The sequence below is a fragment of the Meriones unguiculatus genome, chromosome 10, assembly GCF_030254825.1.
Source record: "Meriones unguiculatus strain TT.TT164.6M chromosome 10, Bangor_MerUng_6.1, whole genome shotgun sequence".
NCBI lineage: Eukaryota > Metazoa > Chordata > Mammalia > Rodentia > Muridae > Meriones > Meriones unguiculatus.
The window spans coordinates 6,706,448-6,725,284 of NC_083358.1; the positions used below are offsets into that span (position 1 = coordinate 6,706,448).

The 18,837-nt window shown below is 51.9% G+C and overlaps 1 protein-coding gene across 3 annotated transcripts in view; it reads left to right on the forward strand.

The window, feature by feature from the left end:
- The first annotated feature begins 5,318 nt into the window (after positions 1-5,318).
- Zcchc14 (zinc finger CCHC-type containing 14) overlaps positions 5,319-18,837 on the forward strand; it is a 46,592-nt gene continuing 33,073 nt past the window's right edge. For 2 of the 3 annotated variants that reach the window (XR_009594514.1, XM_021631148.2), the window contains exon 1: positions 5,320-5,956. Coding sequence is in view for 2 of the 3 variants with exons in the window: in XM_021631148.2 (XP_021486823.1) it covers positions 5,360-5,956 (597 nt within the window). In the remaining variant the exon portion in view is untranslated. Of the gene's footprint in view, positions 5,957-18,837 lie in introns of all 3 variants that reach the window. The other variant, XM_060391850.1, reaches the window with a different exon arrangement.

Consider the following 18,837-nt stretch of genomic DNA (forward strand, 5'->3'; position numbering starts at 1 on the left):
TCTTCTGGACTGCAGGTGTACATGCAGACAGAACATTGTATACATAATAAATAAATAAATAAATAAATAAATATCTTGAGATAATTTAACAAAAAAAGGCCAGGCACAGTGGGGCACGCCTGTAATCCCAGCATTCTGGGAGGCAGAGGCAGGCGGATAGCTGTGTGTTAGAGGACAGCCTGGTCAACAAAGTGAGTCCAGGACAGCCAAGGCTAAACAGAGAAACCCTGTCTCAAAACAAACAATGAAAACAGAACAAGCACTCTAGGGGGCCTGGAAGCAAAACACCACCTCCCAGGAGTGCTTCTGCTGTTTACATGTGTGTCAGTGTCTATTCAGGCATGCTTGTGGCATGGCTTGTTTTTAGATGTGAAAACACAACTTTCGGGACTTGAATCTCTGCTTCCACTTAAAAAACTCAACTGATTGTGTGTGTGCGTGTATGTGTAAGCACACACTATGGCACACATGTAGAAGTCATAGGACAGCTGGCAGGAGTGGGTTCTCTCTACTATCTGGGTTCTAGGTATTGAACTTGAGTTGTCGGGCTTGGCAACAGGTGCTTCTACCTACCTACCAGCTCCTTTGGCTTTGTTTTTAAGACAGGGTTTCTCTGTGTAGCCCTAGCTGTCCTAAACTTGCTTTGCAGACCAGGCTGGCCTCCAACTCACAAAGATCTGCCTGCCTCTGCTTCCCCAAGTGCTGGGATTACTGGTGTGCACCATCACACCCGCCTGCTCCTTTGTTTTTTACAGCAGGGTCTCCTGATGTTTCTGTAGTGCTGCATATTCCATGCCAGCTGGTCCTCGAAGCTCTGGAGGATCTACATCTCCATCTTCCTCCCATCTTGCTGCATGGGCACTCAGATTACAAATGGCCACCTTTACCCACTGAGCCATCTCGCTGGCCTCGGATTTTTTTTTTTTTTTTTTTTGAGGCAATGCTCACACACCTTGGGCTAGTGCTGACTTTTCGATACTCCTGCCTCAGCTCCCTGAGTACTGGGGTGACAGGTGCACTACCACACTTGGCAGGACTCTCCATTTTAAGTAAGAGCCCAGGTTTTTGGTCTTTTTCTGTTTCCACTGGGAAAAGAAGGCATCTGGCCCTGCCCCAGACCCCTGGGAGAACAGTTCTGCTGGGGACAAACCTCGGCTGGGCTGATGCCAGGTCCGGGAGAGTTCTGGTGGGACAGATACCTGCTTATGGCTACAGGTGAACTCGGCAGCAGAAGCTAGCATATAGACAGCCTTGTCACCTTGGGCTCCCTCCAATTCTGCCCTGGGAAAGCTGTCATCAGTTCCACATTCCACTTCCAACATGAATGAGCTGCACCACCAGGCTGGTGTCTGGACCGCTCCCATCTTGGAATTGTGATGTGGATGACAGCATTAGGACCCATTGCTGAGGTCGTGGCACTGGGTATGTAGGTCTCATGTAAGCATCCCATCAGTAGAAGCTGAAGAGATGGCTCTCAAGAACAGTTGTTGCAGAGGACCTGGGTTCAGTTCCTAACACCCACCTGGTGGCTCACAGCCATCTGTCTAGTTCCAGGTGATCGACACATTCTCTTGAACTCTGCAGGCTCCAGGCATGCATGTGAACATACAGAAGTGCAAAGCATTCATATACATAGAATTAAAAAAGAACCTGACGATCAAGTTGAGGAATAGCCCCCACTTAGGGGTTTAAATCATGGGAGAGCAGGCTTGGGTTAGGGGACAGAGGCACAGCTAGAGATGGTTCCCTTTGCTTAATATCCAGTTTACATGGAGCTCTTTGTCCTAATCAGAGCCATGTCTTGGTTTGTCTCCAAGGGTTCAATGGCTGCTGGGTCCCTACGCTAGCTCTTCTCCCTGGCTGGATGCTGAGGCAGAGGCAGAGCAGGACACTGTCACTGGGGGAAGGGTACCCGGGGAGCAGGGAGAGTCCCAGTCCCACAGAGTTGGGATTACTTGTACCGACCCAGAAACAAATGCAGGTACTTCACACCATCGGGATGGCCTGCTATGGGAGTTTGGGGGTGCACACCACATTTCTGCCTCAAGTAATCTGTGCACTATACAGTTCTTCTGAAGGGGGCCCTTTCTTCCCAATTTTACTCCCCAAGAAAGCCAATTTAGAACAAACACAAATGCAGGCAGGTAAGACAAGCTATCCTAGGCTGTATCATGCTCTGGGTGGCTTCAGGGTCCACATGCATCAGCAGCACCCCCACACCTGCGGAGGCATGGGGGCTTGAGGTCTGAATGCCAGTCAGCTGGACTTGGACTCCGTTTACAGCCATTCCACTCACGGCAGGCCTTTTCCTGTGCCCCCACAGATGCTCAGCAGCTTTTCTGGTTCAGCTTGAGCCCAGGGTCAGTTCCCAGAGCTCCCTAGGGGTCCCCAGACCTCTCCATTATTCTGTGCTCTAGTACTTTGGGAGGAGGTAGAGGGTGAGGTGAGAAGATGAAGGTTGGAACTGGCCTGCAGCCTGCAATCCCTCAGCCCTATGCAAACATGGAAGGCTGAGGAGCCAAGGCTGTGCCAGGGAGGGAGCCCTGAGCACTAGGAGACTGAGACCAGCCACAGAGCTCTTCAAACAATATGAGGCCTGGAGTGTGCTGAAGTGGGGACAGCAACACTGGCACGGACAGTGGCTACCTTCTCCCAGGAAAGAGTGTGCCTAGGACCAAGCTGAGGCTGGGAAGGGAGGCTAGGGAGAAGTGAGTGATCTTTATAGCTTGGATATGTGGACTTCGGGTCTTACTCATCTCCATGGCCCCAATCCCCAGATGAGGTCTGGTCCTATAGTTGAAGCAACCCTTCCCCTGGTTTCTTGTGGATGCCCACAGAACCAACCTCAGTCATAAGCTGTATCCTTCTCCCTGGAGGCCTTGATCTAGAAGTCAAGGTGTGGTGGCCAATGTCCCCGCACCCCTCACAGAGGGCATGGGGTGGGGATGGGGGGAGGATCAGGCCAGCCTCCTCAGCTCTTGCCATTTCTCTACTATAGGGTCTATCTTTACATGACCTTTCTGCCCTTGTCTCCTGTGCCCAGGAAGACACAGCTTTTCTATTAGGACATCCTCATTGAATTTGGAACCTATCCTTAACCTGGCACAATGTGTCTTTAGTCTGACCTTCATTATATCTGTAGCGACCCTATTTCTAAATAAGGCTAACATTTAGAGGCTTCAGGTGGATAATGGCCATTAGGGGCTGTTATTTAATCCAGCATGGTCTTAAATTTAACACGGGCAAGGAGACAGCTGGAGCTAGGGAAGCAAGGTTCAGGGCTTTCTGTGGTTCTGGTCCCTGCTTTCCAGCTAGAAAGGGCTGCTTTTACAGATAAGGAAACGGAAGCTTGGAAGGGTTGAATAGATGGCCCAGGTCACACACCCAGCCAGAGCTGAGACAAGGCACCTAGGTGACCATGGGTTCTGGAGCACCCCTGCAGCAAGTAGGGATGTGCTGTGTTCCAAGCCAGGCTTCTTTGCTTTCTGGCTAAAGGAATGGATGACTTCCTTGCAACCCAGAGAATTATGATTCATTTGGTAGCCTGCCCTAAGAAACCCAGGTTGGGGGTGGGATGATGGGGTGTGGAGGGCTAGCGAATTCCCCAGGAATCCTGCTCGCCCTCCCCAAGCCTCCCAGCACAGTGGGGTAGCCAGAGAAATGCGCCCAAAAAGGTGGGTAAAGCCCGGGGAACAGCTCCCCAGCTCAGGGAAATGCTCGAGGCGGGAGACCCAAGGCCAGGAATTTTCTGCCGAGAGTTTTCAGCACCTTGGACCAGACTGGAGGATCTATTTACTGACTCCACAGACCTGGCTGTAGGCTCTGCGCGGTGGCTCGGCTTAGCCCAGGTCCCGACACCCGATGCCAAGGAAAGGAGAGCCGGCCTACACCCCCAGGACGTCAGAGGACGCCATCTAGAAATGGAAATTGCGTGTCTCGTCCCGGGCCTCAGTTTCTCTGTCTGCACAAGGCGAGCCCTGCATCCGAAACCCTGGAAGGGGTTGGGTGCCTCCCTCCCCCTCCCCCAACTGCATCCCGGTGCCAATCAAAAGCTAGGGTGGTGGCAGTCCTTGAGCCCTGCCCCTGCCCGCGGGTTTGCATTTTCTCGGTTCCAGGGCCCGAGGTGCCCGCTGACAGGGCGAGCTGACTGGGTGACAGACCTGGCTGGCGGATCTTGGGGAGAAGGCTTGTTCCTCCCATCATCCTCGCCCTAGGCGGGCCCGCCGCCTCAAAAACGCAGGTGCTCGCCCACTGTGAGCTCACCGCCTTCTCAGCAGCCCCCCGGGAGGGTATTATTACCCGCATCTTCCCCGGGAGGCACCCAGGGCTCAGAGAGAAATAGCGACTCGCTCAAGGTCACACAGCTGGGCTCGGGCAGATCAGAGGGAACCCCGGCGCCAGTAGTTCTTCTAGGCCCAGCGCAGCCTCCTTGCCATCACGTTCGTGAATAAAGCACCGAGGCCCAACGCCCGGCTTTGCCCAGAAACAAGGCTCCGGGCTAATCTGAGGGAACAAAAGCGCCCAAAATTCCATCCCGGGTTTTCCACTACTCCGATTCCTACCGACCAATCCGGTAGCGATGGTCGCCAGGGGGCGGGTGCAGGTGGGCCCGGCGTGATCGACAGTCCTTATCAGAGGCGGGGCCTAGGATTCAACCAATCCTGCGGAGGTGCTGGACCGAGCCCGCGAGCAGGACAGGCGGCCGGACCAATCGGCGTGGGTGGGCGGGCCCGGCCAGCCCGGGCTGTCGCGAGAGGCGGCCACCCCGCCCACTCCGCTGGCCGCGGCCGCCCGTGCTCGCGAGCGCGCTCTGCTCAGCTCCGACGGCCCGGGCCGCGATCCGTCCGCGGGTCCGGTTGGATCCCTCCGCCGCGCCAGGCCCGTCCGGGCGCCGCGCCCAGCCTCGCAGCGGGTAACGGCCGGCCTGGGCGCAAGCGCAGGAGGCGGCATGGCCCGGGCGGCTCCGTCGGGGGGCGGCCCGCACTGACAGACCCTGCGGCGCGCGGGGAGATGGGGGCGGCCGCCTCCCGGGCGACGACGACGACGACGAGGAGCGGCCGCCGCCGCTGCCGCGCACCGGCCGCCGCTGGGGACGGGCGCGGGCAGGGCGCCTCCCCGTGAGCGGCGGCCCCGAGGCCGCTCGCCGCCCCCGGCCGCCCCGGCCGCGGCCCCGGCCCCGGCCGCCGCGGGGCTCCTGGCGGGCGGCTCCCCCGGCCCGCGCGCGCCCGGCCCGCGCCCGCGCCCGGTCCGCGCGCGCGCGGCCTCGCCCGGCCCCGGCCCCGGCCCCGGCGCCCGGCCGCGGCCCTGCGCGCCCCCCGGCCGCCCGCGCGCGGCTCCCGGGCGCGGCGCGGGCGGCAGCATGGTGGAGAAGCGTTGCCCGCTGCAGAGGGACGGCGTGTACCGCTGGTTCTCCGAGCTGCCATCGCCGCAGCGCGTGGAGTTCCTGTGCGGCCTGCTGGACCTGTGCATCCCCCTCGAGTTGCGCTTCCTCGGCTCGTGCCTGGAGGACCTGGCACGCAAGGACTACCATTCGCTGCGCGACTCGGAGATTAAAGCCAACAATCCGGCGGACCTGGGCAGCCTCACCAACCTGACGGACGAGGTGGTGCGCAGCAAGCTGCTGGTGTCTCTGGCGCTGCTGGGCTCGGAGCAGCGCGAGGCTGCGGGCGTGTTGTACCGGACGCTCACGCACACCGACTCCATCATCCACAACTACGGGCTGCAGCTCAACGAGGGCCGCACGGGCGATGAGTTCCTCCTACTCTTCACCATGGCCTCCAACCACCCGGCCTTTAGCTTCCACCAGAAACAGGTGCTGCGCCAGGAGCTCACGCAGATCCAGAGCAGCCTGAACGGCGGCGGCGGCGGTGGTGGCGGCGGCGGCGGCGGTGGTGGCGGTGGCAAGAGCGCTCCCGGGCCCGGCGGCGCGCTGCCCACTTGCTCGGCCTGTCACAAGGTGAGTGCGCGCGCGCGCGCGGTGGGTCAGTGCGGCTAGGGTGCTTCACCAGCCGGCCTGGAGAGGACCGGTGGCCGGCGTCAGCGCGCGGCCCCTTTGTGTGTTGTGTCACAGTCCGCTTTGGAGACGCGATAAGGCCTTTGTCCTGTCAACTCGGCTCTTAGGTGACAGATAACACCCAACAATATTGTCGACTTGCTCTGGCCAGATCTGGTGCTTCTGCGAAGGTGCTGGAACCTGGGCCCACGTGGGCCCTGCCCCATGCCTGCCTGGCACAGGTGTCCCCTGGCGGGCGGGAGGGCGCGCGCGCGTGCGTGGCAGGGGTACGATGTACGGGGACGTGTGTCTGCGTGTGCGTTCGTGTGGTTTGTGCACGCTCGTAAGTATGTTTGTCTGGAGGGCCTGGCCACTGACGGGATTTGCGGCCTCGGCGCCTCTGGATGTTAGTTGTCACTGGTGATCCGCCATTGGGGAGAGCCCAAGCCCACTGTGATAAGGTCGCCTGTCAGCTTTCTGGGTAGGAAGGGCAGCCCGGTCGTCTGTTCAGAAACACCAGCTTTGGCCTAAGTGTCTGAGGACTGGCACAGCACCTGCATCTGGTAGGAACTGGGGGCTGGGTTGTTGGAGGCTGTGGTGAAGAGCAGAAGGAACTCAGCCTTGTGCAGCCCTTAATTGTGGATGATGGAGTGAGTCGATGGGCCTTTGGAGGTCTTCAGCAGCCCATGCTTGCTGCGAGAGAAAGGCTCTCCAGCGCCAGGGGCCCATTGAGGTGCCATACAGTGTCCTTGGCAGTCGGAGGCCACACTCGGGACTCCTGCCCAGCTGCTGTGCAGTCTGAGTTTTTTGAAGGGAAAACTCTTTAACACGATTCCTTTGCCGAAGGTGAATAAGGTGGAGTAGTCGGGAAATCAGACTTCTTTTTCTTTTCTTTCAGCTCTCTTTGAACCCTGGGTTGTGGTTTCTCCTTTTTAATGTCTTTCACTGAGAAGTGGTTGTGGTTCCTGAATGGGTTTCTATGGTGTCTTATCTTTTCAGTGACATTTGCCTCTGAGACTGTGGTTTGGTTTTTGGTTTGTTTGGATTTTTTTTTCTTCTTCTTTTTCTGTGTACAGTAATACATCTGTACAGTTTCCTACCTCACTTCCCTGTTGTGTGCTAGGCAGCTGTCAAAAAGAAAGGTGGGGCCCAAGGAAATTTTAGTTCCCCAGTCCAGCAAACTCACCTGTCTGGGGAGTCTAGGTTGCTATGGTTTCCTGACTTGATTAGTTTCACCCAAGACCTTGAACTTGACATTTCCCACCCTTGTTGCAGCCAGACCACCATGTGAGTGAAGCTCATGGCCCACCTGGCGGAATCACTTGCTGAAGAGGGTGGTGACTTATTTTAGTAGGGCAGTGAATTCAGAATAGAAGTGTTTAGAAGAAAGGTCTTGGGTCCTCTCCCACCTACACAGCACTGGGGATGAAGCCTAGAGCCTGGAGCATGCCAGGCAGGTGCTCTGCCACCCGAGCACCACCACCCTCCAACCAGCCCTCAGAACATCTTGTGTAAGATAGCCATTGTCTCAGGCAAAAGTCCATTGAGAGATGGAGTTAATCTAGTCCCCAGGCTCTGGGAACTGGTCACCAGCTGTGTAACCTCAGGCTTTGTCTCCTTTGCAATAGAAGGCTGGGCTAAAGTACTCCAGAGGTGACAGGGCAGCTGGCAGCTTGTGCCATCAGTGTGGCCTCCCTGGCCATGCTGGCTTTTCAGTGCATTTTGTAGAAGTGTGGGTTGGTCTGGCTTAAATATCTGTCTTACCCTGAGCGTTGTAGCTGTTGCAATTTTAAGGAATCATGTGAGCCTGACAGGGTTCGTACACTCTTTAGAAAGTTAGGGACATTATTTGACTCTGGAACCAGGGGCTCTTGACTTCGTAATGGAGGCTGAACCTTGTTTGCCCAGGTCCAAACAGACCCATTTCTCTTTCTTTTCCCTGGCTCTGAGTCACTCCCAAAGCACTTTAGTTCCCTAACTGGACTTTGGGCTCATTTGCATGCAGCTCTGAAAATGAAGCCTGATGGTGTGCTTGGAGGGGGTAGGAGATCCTTGGAGGGTGAAGTCCAGCTGAGTGCCCACTAAGCACTGTGCTGGACCTGGGCCTCCATGTCCTCGGGAGAAGTCGGCCCTTGCACTCCTTCCTAAGCAGTGTTACCTGCTCTTGAACTTAGAACTTAAGACTTTGCTCTCAGAAATGAATATGTGGGTTGCTTTTGGATGTTGCTGTTTATTTCTCTTAACCGAACTTTCTGAAAATTCAGTAGTCACTTCTCTAAGCTCTCACTTTCCTTTTATTTAAAAATGCATAATATTTTGATGAGTTTTAGAAGTTTAAATGTGGCTTATTCATTTTTAAAGATCAAGGTTTCATTGTATTGCTCACCCTTGCCCTGAGAGTTGCTATCCTCCTGCCTCAACTTCCAGAAAGCTGAGAGGATAGATATACACCAAGCCCAGTTGCCAGCTGTGGGTACATTAGATAGACACTGCTTACTTCAGAAAACCATTTGATGTATCCACTGGTATGGAGGATGATGGTTCTGCCAGGCTTAATCTACTGAACGTGTTCTGTTCCTTAGACGGGGTCTCAGGATACTATGGTGAGAACAGTGTTTGCATTTAAAAAAAAAAAGATATATTATATATATACATATTCTGCCTGCATGTACACCTGCACACCAGAAGAGGACACCAGATCTCATTATAGATGGTTGTGAGCCACCATGTGGTTGCTGGGAATTGAACTCAGGGTCTTTGGAAGAATGGCCAGTGCTCTTAACCTCCGAGCTATCTCTCCAGTCCCAGCGTTTGCATTTTATTTAGATAGAAAGCCTTGATTTTGGAAGCAGGTTAAATCGAGATCTTTAACTGGCACAAGGTGCCAGCTTGTAATCAGTCCTAGTGCTCAGGAGGCTGAAGAAGGACAAGCTGCATTTAAAGGCTGGTTGGTGGCAGGGAGCTGGTGCAGGAGAGCATTTGCTCTAAGTTGTGCTGGTTGGGGGTGTTATGCAGTGCTGTGTGGCCATTAACATTGTTGAATCACTCCTTAAAGACACCAGTAATTGTGAGCCATCATCACTCCTGGTCTCCCTACCAGCCCCTCAGCAGACACACAGGATTAAGTTTCTGTCTCCGTGGATTTGTCTCCTCTGATCATGCCATGTAAATGGAATATTTGCCCTTTGTGACAAGCTGCTTTTACTTGGCATGCTTTTAAGGCTTCTGTTGTGAAAATGTGCATAGCACTTTGCTCTTCTTAATGGCTGAGTAATATTCATTCATCATGTGGATGGATGGCCCACAGTTTATCTGTTCATGAGGAGGTGGAGGTTTGGATTGAAGCTTAGTTGAGTTCATTCTTCATGGTAAACTTTAATGTCTGACATTAACTTCCATGCTCCTTGGTACACTGTCTGCACATGGCTATCCTAAGGGACTTTAGGACGGGCTGCTCCCTGCTAGTGCTGCATAGCTGTCAGGTCCTCTAGGCACTGTGGTTACAATGACACAATGACAGGTGGAGTTGGCTTTAGGTCTGTCCTGCTGCAGGTGTGGTGGGACACACTGCAGTGACCCTGCTGTCGGTTTGGAAGCCAAAATAGAACTTGTGTGTGTGTGTGTGTGTGTGTGTGTGTGTTTAAAGGAGGTTTGAAATGGTGTGCTGCATGAGGGGTATACTGAGGTTCTGGTCTTGCATTTGGTGGGTATCTGTACAGTTCCAGAGCTGTCCACCTGGTTTTAGCCATGTGTGCCCTAGGGGTGAGCTCTGTGCAGACTTACAACAATCTCCACAGACTGCAATAAAACTGCTAGTAAGCTCTTGCCTGAGACAGGCTACGCTTCCACTTGGCCACTTGTCTGTAGTAAGCTATTGCAAGTCATTACAGGTCAAAGGTTAGGTGTTGAGGCATTTCGTTCTGTGGGTATCATGTGAGGAGTAGATGGCTTCGCTTGGTTTCTTATTTGTCCCTGCACACTGCTGCCAAAAGCCCCCAGCATTCCAGAGGAGATAGAACAGATTGTGTCTTCATCAGAGACCTGGGACTGAGGGTACCATTTTTCTCTAAGGCAGCCAGTTTCCTCCCTGAGTCCCTGTACAGAGTCCATTGTCTGTATACATTATTCCTGGTGTTTCCACCCAGGGGGGTATGTCAACACATGGTCTTGTTCACAGTGAAGTACATGCTGTGGGCTTTTAGACACCCTCAAACTCTGTTTTAATGGCCTCCTTAGTGGCATTTCTCCAACAGCAAGCAGAAACCTAGTCATGTCTTGCAGTTACAGCAGGCCTAGTCCCTGCCACAGAGTGGTATGGCTGTATGGCTCTCAAGTGACTGCCTTTCGCCTCCCGTTGAGCTCTAAGGCTGTGGCTTTCACAGTAGCCAGCCCACATGCACCCACCCCACCATTTGAACCTCATCTGAGCTGCTGCTGGAGCACCGTGCTTCAGAACCTGGAACCTGTCACATTAGGGTCTGATGCATAGTGCAGTGGCAGTGTGTACACAGGTCACTAGCAAATGACCAGGAACAAACAGTGACAAACATTGCTGAAGCCATTGTTTGCTGAAACTCCATTCTGTCCATTGTGTCTCAGTCGGGTATGCCTTACTCAGTTTGCCTTTGGGCTGAGGGCACACTCAGGAACTGGCATGTAAACTGCTAATGTATAGGTGCCACCTATACATGCTCTATCTGTTGACTGGATGGCTGCTGGCTTCTGGAAGGCCAATAAATTTAAACAATAAATTTGTTTAAAAGATTTATTTTATGTGTGTTTTGCCTCTGTGTCTGTCTGTGCCACATACATGTATTAGAAAAAATTGTGGTTTTTTTTAATTTATTTTTTTGTTTGTTTCTTTAATATACATGCCTGGTGCCTCTGGAGACAGAAGAGGCATCAGATCCAAGGAATTACAGTTGTGAGTTGCCATATGGGTGCTGGGAATTGAACACAGGTCTTCTGGAAGAGTAGCCCGTGCTCTTAACTAAGCCAGTTCTCCAACCCCACATTTTTATAAATTATTTTTTTTGCCTGGGAAAAATAATTTCTACATTAGGGCTCCCTCTCTCCCTTAGCAGGCTGAGATTTCAGAAAAAGTTCTCAACCTTAGGACTTTAGCTGGGGCCTGTCAGGGTGACCTCATCAGCAAGGCTGCTGTATGCTGCCTGCCTGCCTGCCTGTGCTCTTTAAGGCTGCAGCAGGGTGTGCCTTTCTGCTCCTATCCCCACACCTGCTACTGTAGTAGCACACCTTGCTCATTGCCATTCGGGCGAGAACACTCCTCAGGGTCCTCTCCAGAGCTGTTGCACATTTTCTGAGGTGGCTACTTCACCAGTTACTGGTGCATCAACATGTCCCCTGCTCGTTCCCCCATGGGAGGGTCCTTTGTTGTCTAGGAGCACCTGGGCTTTAGAAGGACTGGGGTTTGTTTTCCCATCTGACTTTCCACACAGTTTGGTTTGTCGTGTGGCCATTGGTTTTGTGGCCTGAGTAGAAACATGTTATAGATCACTTGTACTGTGAAGGACATGTATATGATGCCTGCATGTTATGTATGACATGACACAGCTTAAGTGAGGATGCTCCCCTGTGTCTTGCGGCCAGAACTTCTTCAGTCTGTGTTGAATTGCCCCAACTGGAATTGATTTCCTGCGACCTTGGCGTTGCACATGCCTGTCTCTTTCTCAGCATGTCCGCCAGATGATGGTCTCTACTCCCCAAGGACCTGCTCTCTCAGCACACCCATCACTTTCTGCATTTGCTGCTGAACTGCCTGCATGGTTTTGTGGGTGTGTGGGAGGACTTTTGTTGTCGTTTTTAAATTTTAGTCAGTTAATTTGCTTATTTTGAGGTGGAGTCCCTGTGGCTAGTAGCCTAGGCTTGGGAACTCCTCATCCTCCCACCTCAGCCTCCCTAGAACTTTGACTGCAGTTGTATACCCCAGGCTGGCTCCTGTAATGTCTTTCCCAGGGTGAGCTCTTAGTAGCTGTCAGTTGAGTCTAAGCCTCTTGCTCCCGGCCATTCCTTCCTTGTTCAGGGAATACCAGCTTTTCGGTTTTAGTTGTGAGCAAACATGGCTGTTGAGCAGCTCCCCACATGGTGGTTTGTGGGGTGGGGCTTGGTCGGCTGCACTGCAGTTGTATGATGAGGCTGGTTTGTCTTCTTTCTTTTAGCTGTATAATTCATGGTGTTTTCAGCTTTGATTTTGCCATTCTTTCTGTTAACCATGCCCCCTTATCTTATTTGCCCAACCAGGGCTGGAGCTCTATGTGGGCATCCCCAGTCAGTTGGTTTGCAGCGAGGGAAGCTGCTCGCTCCTGCCCCAGTCAGCATCCCAGGCTTTCTAGGCAGCCTTGTCCCCTCTGAGGGTTACTTGGCAAGTCCTGTATAGCATCATAGCCTGGGATAGTGTTCCCACATCCTTGTCCACTTCTCTTCCCCACCCTTTTTCATCCCCTCTTGCTCCCTGCAACACTTACGGGGACAGATAATATGGTCTGATATGTATGCATAGGGCACAGATGTTACCTGGGCATGTGCTGTGCATAGCACACAGCCAGGGAGGGGCCATTGTGTGTGGCACAAATTTGATACATTTCTTCATAAGCTGGTGTCATTATTCATTGTTCAACCTGGACAAGAAACAACTTTATAGCTTCTTGACTTTATTTTTTTTTTTTTTCAGTTAAATCTCCAGAAAGCTTGCTCCCTTATCTTTTTTAGAATTCACAGCAGTGTGCCTAACTTGTGACCTTGCCCTGGGTCTGGTTGCTAATGGCAGCTGTTGTGGTGGGTGGTGCTTGCATATGGCCTTGGAAAGATGCTGTGGACTCTTGTCTGTCTTGCAGTTCCCAGTATGGCATGCCTGTCTCTGCGTGCCATCTTCTTCTGTAGTTCCTGATTCCCAAACCATGAGCCTGTTAGGTGTGCCTGCCCCATTGCCCACTTAATGGTTCACACATGCCAGTCTTTTCATTACATCCTTAGAAATTTTCTGCCTGTTATGATCATAGATGTCTTTGTGTTTCTGTTGAAAGACTCACTCACTGGAGCACAGAGATGGTGATTGCCCACCATCCCTGCACTGCCCGCCCCGAGGGACATCTATTCCAGCCAGTAGTCAGAGGGAGGGGCTGGTGCTGAGTACCTGGTGCAGCTCAGTGGCATGGCAGGAACTGTTTTTCTCCTGCACTGTGGGCTGTTCCCAGGAATTTTCATCCTCTGTGTCCTACGAAATCGTCTTTGACTTGCTCTTTCACCGATGCTGGCTGCACAGCTCTCCAGGAGAAACAAAACAAAACAAACAAACAAAAAACTGCTGTGATGTGGCATTTGGCTTTGTTCAGACTTCACTGCCAACACATAGAACTCACAGAGTCCTGAGAAAGTACATCCACTGGTGAGGGCCCTGGGAGGCACGGGACTACTTTAGTGGACTGTTTTCCTGTGGCTGTATTTGGTGAAGTTGAAGGGCCATTTGAAGGTGTCAGGTGGCAGCTGTGGGAAGGTTGGTCTGGTGCGCCCATGTATTGCCAAGTGCCAGGCATTTTGAGGTGGGGCAGAGGCTTCTGTGCAGGGTGCTGAAGGTCAGCAGGCATAGCATGGTGGAAAGGCAGTCTTCTGAGAGCATGTTGGGGACACTGCAAAGAGAGCAAGAGCCATCCAGGGGTGGACAGGGAGGGTCTCACACCACGTTGGCTTCCCCTTCAGGGTCAAGTGAAATGTGAGATAGAGAAAAAGGTTCAAGAAGGGAGGACAGTGGTAGCTCCCACCTGCCATGCGCTCAACACCACCCTCAGTGGCAGTTCAGGGATGTGTTGGATCATCACCACAGAGGGTTAGTTGACCCATGTTCCTCTTTTGACACCCAGAGAACAGGTACGCCTTAGCAGTTTGCAAAGGTGGCGTCAGTCGGTGGCTGTTTATATGAGGACAAAATGATGGCATTTGTTTTAGTTCCTTGATAGAAATGAAAAGGAATCTCAGGAGAGTGAGATGGGAAGGCTGAGGCTGCAGAGGTGGACATTCAGGGGAGTGGCACTGCCCGCAGGGCTCTGGTTGGGACCCACAGTCCTCCAGGACTGCACTGGAGCCTTCCGCCCTCACACACCAGTAGTTTGCTGTGACTTATTTAAAGGAAAAACTTACACTGGGCGAAATGCACGGTCTTCCCTGAACCCTGTGCTTTGACAGCTGTGTGAGCTGGTGTGACACAAGCTCTGTCAGGGTAGAGAAGGGGCCATTTTTTCCTCCATTCCTACTTCATCCTCTGCCCTCCTCCGGCCTTTTTACTTGCTTTCTTTCTTTTTTTCTGGTACTTTTCTACTATTGGTTAGTTTTGTGTACTTGGAAGGCTTCATTTAGCAGAGTCATGGACTCCCTTTTTTTTTTTTTTTTTAATTTTCCTGTCTTCCTTCCCCTGCAGGGGTTTCGCAGCAGCTCTTGGGCTCTTAGTCTGTGGTCTGAGTATTCGGTACTTCACACCTGTGATGAGGCCACACACCCCAGGGAAGGGGGTGGCAAGTTTTTATGCCAGCAATAGAGGCCCTAAACCCCAGAGTACAGCATAGCAGTATACTTCGGTGGGAAGAGGTTTTTGGTTTGTTTTTAATCAGGATGAAGATAGAGGCTGGGCTGAAGCGCGCCAGGAAATGGTGGTATATACCAGTAATCCCAACATTTGAAAGGCTGAAGCCGGAAGACCACAAGTTTCAGGCCGGCTTTGGCTACAGAACAAAACCATCGTGAGCGAAGAGCGTAGAGTCTTTCACCTTCGCCACCATTTTGAGATTTGTCTTTCCTTAGAAGCCTCCTGGGTCATATGTCCTTTCAGCATGTCTATTTTGCTTGTCTTATTACTGAGTTTAGGACTCTTGGCTGATAGCTTTTTTTTTTTTTCCTCTCTCCTGGCACTTTGAAAAGCAGAGCTCTGTCTGGCTGTTCTGTGCCTACTTGTGCCTGTGTCACCCTCAGGCTGGGCTCAGGATTTTCTTGTGGTGTTGATGGGTCTGCTGGGTGATATCCAGATATTTTGGAGCTGTGAATTTATGTTTTGCTGAAATTTGGGGTTCAGTAACACATTCCAGTCCTCGGTCTGTTTCCTGTGGGGATGCAGTTGCAGGCATGTTACCTGCTTGTTGCCCATAGGTGCCCTCCAGGACCTTCCTCCTCTGCTGCTGGGACACCTTCCTACATCCATGCTCTGAGTCACAATGTCTTGGCATTTTGAGCCTGCTGCTAAGCCCTCCAGTGGATTTTTAGTTCAGAAATGGCATTTTCTGGCTCTCAAACTTCCATTTTCTTGAGCAGTATGGTAGCATACACCTTTATTCTAAGCACTCAGGAGGCAGAGACAGTTGTTTCCCCGTGAGTTCTAGGCCTTCTAGAGTTAGCGAGAGCCTCTCTCAAAAAACAAACAAACAAACAAAACAAAAAATCCCGACCAACCAAACCAAAATCCTCTCCCAAACTGTTTTGGTTTTCTCATGATACCTTTGGTTCTTCAGTCTTTGCTCCCTTTTGTATTGCTTAATAACACTTGCCTGCTTTTTCCACCTGAGACTCTTGACCATCTTGGTCTTTGCCAGGAGCCTTTTGCTCTGCCAGGGGCCTATTTTTGTTTCTCTGATATCTGTTGATTATGGTTGCTTCTTGGATTCTGAGAGGGGGATAATGTAGGAACTATGGATTTGGTTCTGGAGAATAAGGATGCTCAGGTTGGCTGGGCATACCACAGGTTTTTCCTCTTAGCCCATGATCAGCTGTGATCTCCCCCAGCAATTCTAGATGCTGTGTTGTCTTGAACTTAATGAGTGACACATGAGGACTCAGCAAATGAACCTGACGACCTGACAGTCTAGCTCTAAGTGATGTCACAATATTCAGAGGGAGAGTTCACTCATGGACAGTGGGTAGAGCTGGCACAAGCCAGTCACAAATCTGAATGACCAGTGCACGGCAAGCCACAATGTTCACATCCACTGATGAAGAAAGGGTGGTGAGTGGATGCTGGCTCTGCACAAGATGCCTTTTGAGAGTGACAGAGGTTGATTATGGCCTCAGTTTGTATTTATCCAGGTCAATGAGGGTGCTGGACACTCAATAGTCACTAAGGTCAGAGCCAAGCCAGAAGTGGATCCTGGTGGGAGATGGATGGTCACTGAAAGGGTCCCTTGTTGCTAGTGTATGTTGAGATGAGGTATGTTGGAGATCAGCGTCTGCTGAGCTGCTGGGTGCCTCGGTTTTTAGAGTCCTTCAGAGCTTTTGGGGCCCCTGCTTCCAGTTGGTGGGGGTCTTTAGGGCTTTGCTGGTGCTTGCTTCTGATGTCAAGACTTTGAGCAGGAGTCCCTCCATCTTTGTTTTCTTTATTTTGTGTTCTAAATATTCACTCACTGTACATGTGGGGTGTCTTGGAAGCAGCCTCATACCCATGTTTCTCAGATCTCATGCTGAAGTGTGACACAGTTGATAGGTAGGGTTTGGGTGTGTCTCTTAGAAGTATGTGTGTGGGGTGTCTCTTTGTGCAGCTGTACTGGAATGCTACAAATAGGCTGCACCCTGGATCAGCTCATGGGTTCCTTCTGCCTTCTCTGATGGGTGCAGGGCCCAGCCCACAGGATAAGATGCTTCCACTTGTCTGGCCTGTGATAGTCCCATTGGTGTCTGCTGCCTTTGGCGCTGTTCTGCTTGTCAGTGTTTGTAGGTTTGGGCTGGTTACCTCATAGCACAGTTGCTTTGATGGTGTGGGGATCATGTTCTAGGGCTACACAGCAGTCTCTCTAGCGTTCTTGTTGTTGTGGAGGGTCTATGTTAAGCAGTTGGGTCATTAGTGGATTTACTGTGACTTGGCCAGTTTCTCACACAAAACTCCAAAGAGACATGCTTCTGAGCCAGGTTCAGTGAAGCACAATTGTGGTCACAGCCTCCTGGGAGCCTGATGTTGGAACATTGCTTGAGCCAAAGACTTTGGGGGCTTGAGGCTATCCTGAAACATTTCTAGCTGGAGTACTCGCTGTAACAGTATTGTGTGTAGTGTGATTTCAGTGTCAGCAATCCTTCTAACACCCACAGCTAGTGCCCCTCTGCTGCCCCTTGGGTGTGGGGTCAGGGACCTGGCTCCCACTTGTAGGTACAGAGCAGAGGATAGCACCAGGTGCCTGAGTTGGGCGCCCTGGGTGTCTGCCTGTGAGGTTTTCTAGGGGAGGAGTGCTGAGATATGGTTTGTTGCTTTACTTCAGACGGCAGCCTTTGGTGTGTTGGAGTGGGCTTCTTGTTACCAGGGTTTATTTTGCTCTTTAAACTTGGCCTCTGGCTCATCAATTAAGAGTGCTGGTTCTTCCAGAGGACCAGGAACTGGGTTCAATTTTCAGCACCCACATGGCAGTTCACAAAATGTCTGTTCCAGTTCCAGGGGATCTCACACCCTCTTCTGGCCTCTGGGAGCCCTGCACATGTGTGGTACATGGGTATATACACAGACTAAACACTCAGGAATAAAGTAAAAATAAATGTATCACCAAACATGGTGGTGCACACCTTTAATTCTAGCACTTAGGAGGCAGAAGCTGGTGGGTCTCTGTGAGTTCAGGGCTGACCTGGTCTACATAAAAAGCTCCAGGCCAGCCAAGGCTACATAGGGAGACCCTGCTTCAAACAATAACCAACAAAATTTATGGACTGGAGAGGTAAGTTGGGTTAGGAGTACATACTGCTTTTCCAGAGGATCTGAGTTTGATTGCCATCACTCACACCAAGCAGTTCACAGCCGTGTGTAATGAACTCCAGGAGTGTGACTCCTGGCCTCTGCATGCAGGTGCACATACTCATACACAGACACAAGGTTTCAATTTCAACATGGCCTCCGAACCTTCCCTCACCTTCATGCGCACGACCACACTTCACTGATGATAGCAGACCTTTCTGTGGCGACCGTATCGCTTCCTACTGCCCCACCCTAGCCAGGCAGCCCCCCTCGAGTCATCACACAGGAGACACTGAAGCTACAGCCTGAGTCTGAGGTGCTTTGCACAGAATTGTTTCTGCCTGTGCATGTCTTCTGACCATGCTGTGTGGCAGCTGATGGAGTCTGTATGACAGGTCCTGTTCTGGACTGTTCCCTGAGAGCCAGCAGCGTTAGTCTTGAGTTTGATATAATCTGTTAGAGAGGCCACCTGAGTCCTCTGGCTGCATGTACAACCAATGTATGGCCCAGGGCTCCCAAGAGCATGAGTGCAGGCCATGGGTTTTGACTGTGGGAGGCTGATGGGGTCCACCACTCTGTTCCTTTCTGTCTCTAGTGCCTGGACTCACTGTGCAAACCTTGGGTGCAATGCTGTGTCATAGAGTTGCCACATAAGGCAGAAGCTGTTAGGTGGTAGCAAGCCCCAGTCAGTAATGGAGGGCCCTTGGACTTGCCTCAGACCATATCAGAAAGGTCATGGTGATGAGATTATTACTTTCAGGGGCATCTTCTGTGCACCAGCTCAGCCCTCAGTCACATCTGTGGAGAGACACGTTTCAGCACCATAAACTAGTGTGTGCTCACCAGGAGGAGCCTCTTACACAGTTCCCAGCCTCCTTTGATGTCTGGCAGGCCTCGGCTTTTTTGCTGGCTGTGTTGAGTTGAGTTGCTGCCCATGCGGGATGTGGGGCCAGTTTGTGGTAGGGGCATCTGTGTGCGTCACTGGCTGTGGGAGAAGCCTGCTCTGCTGCCACCTTAGGGATCCCTCTGCCATAATTGAGCAGTCTGCCCTTTCTCTCTTTCTCTGTCTGGTAAGAAACATTAAAATGTTTTGTGTGGAAAGTGGTTTTTGGTTAGCATTGGCTTTCATTTGGCCTAA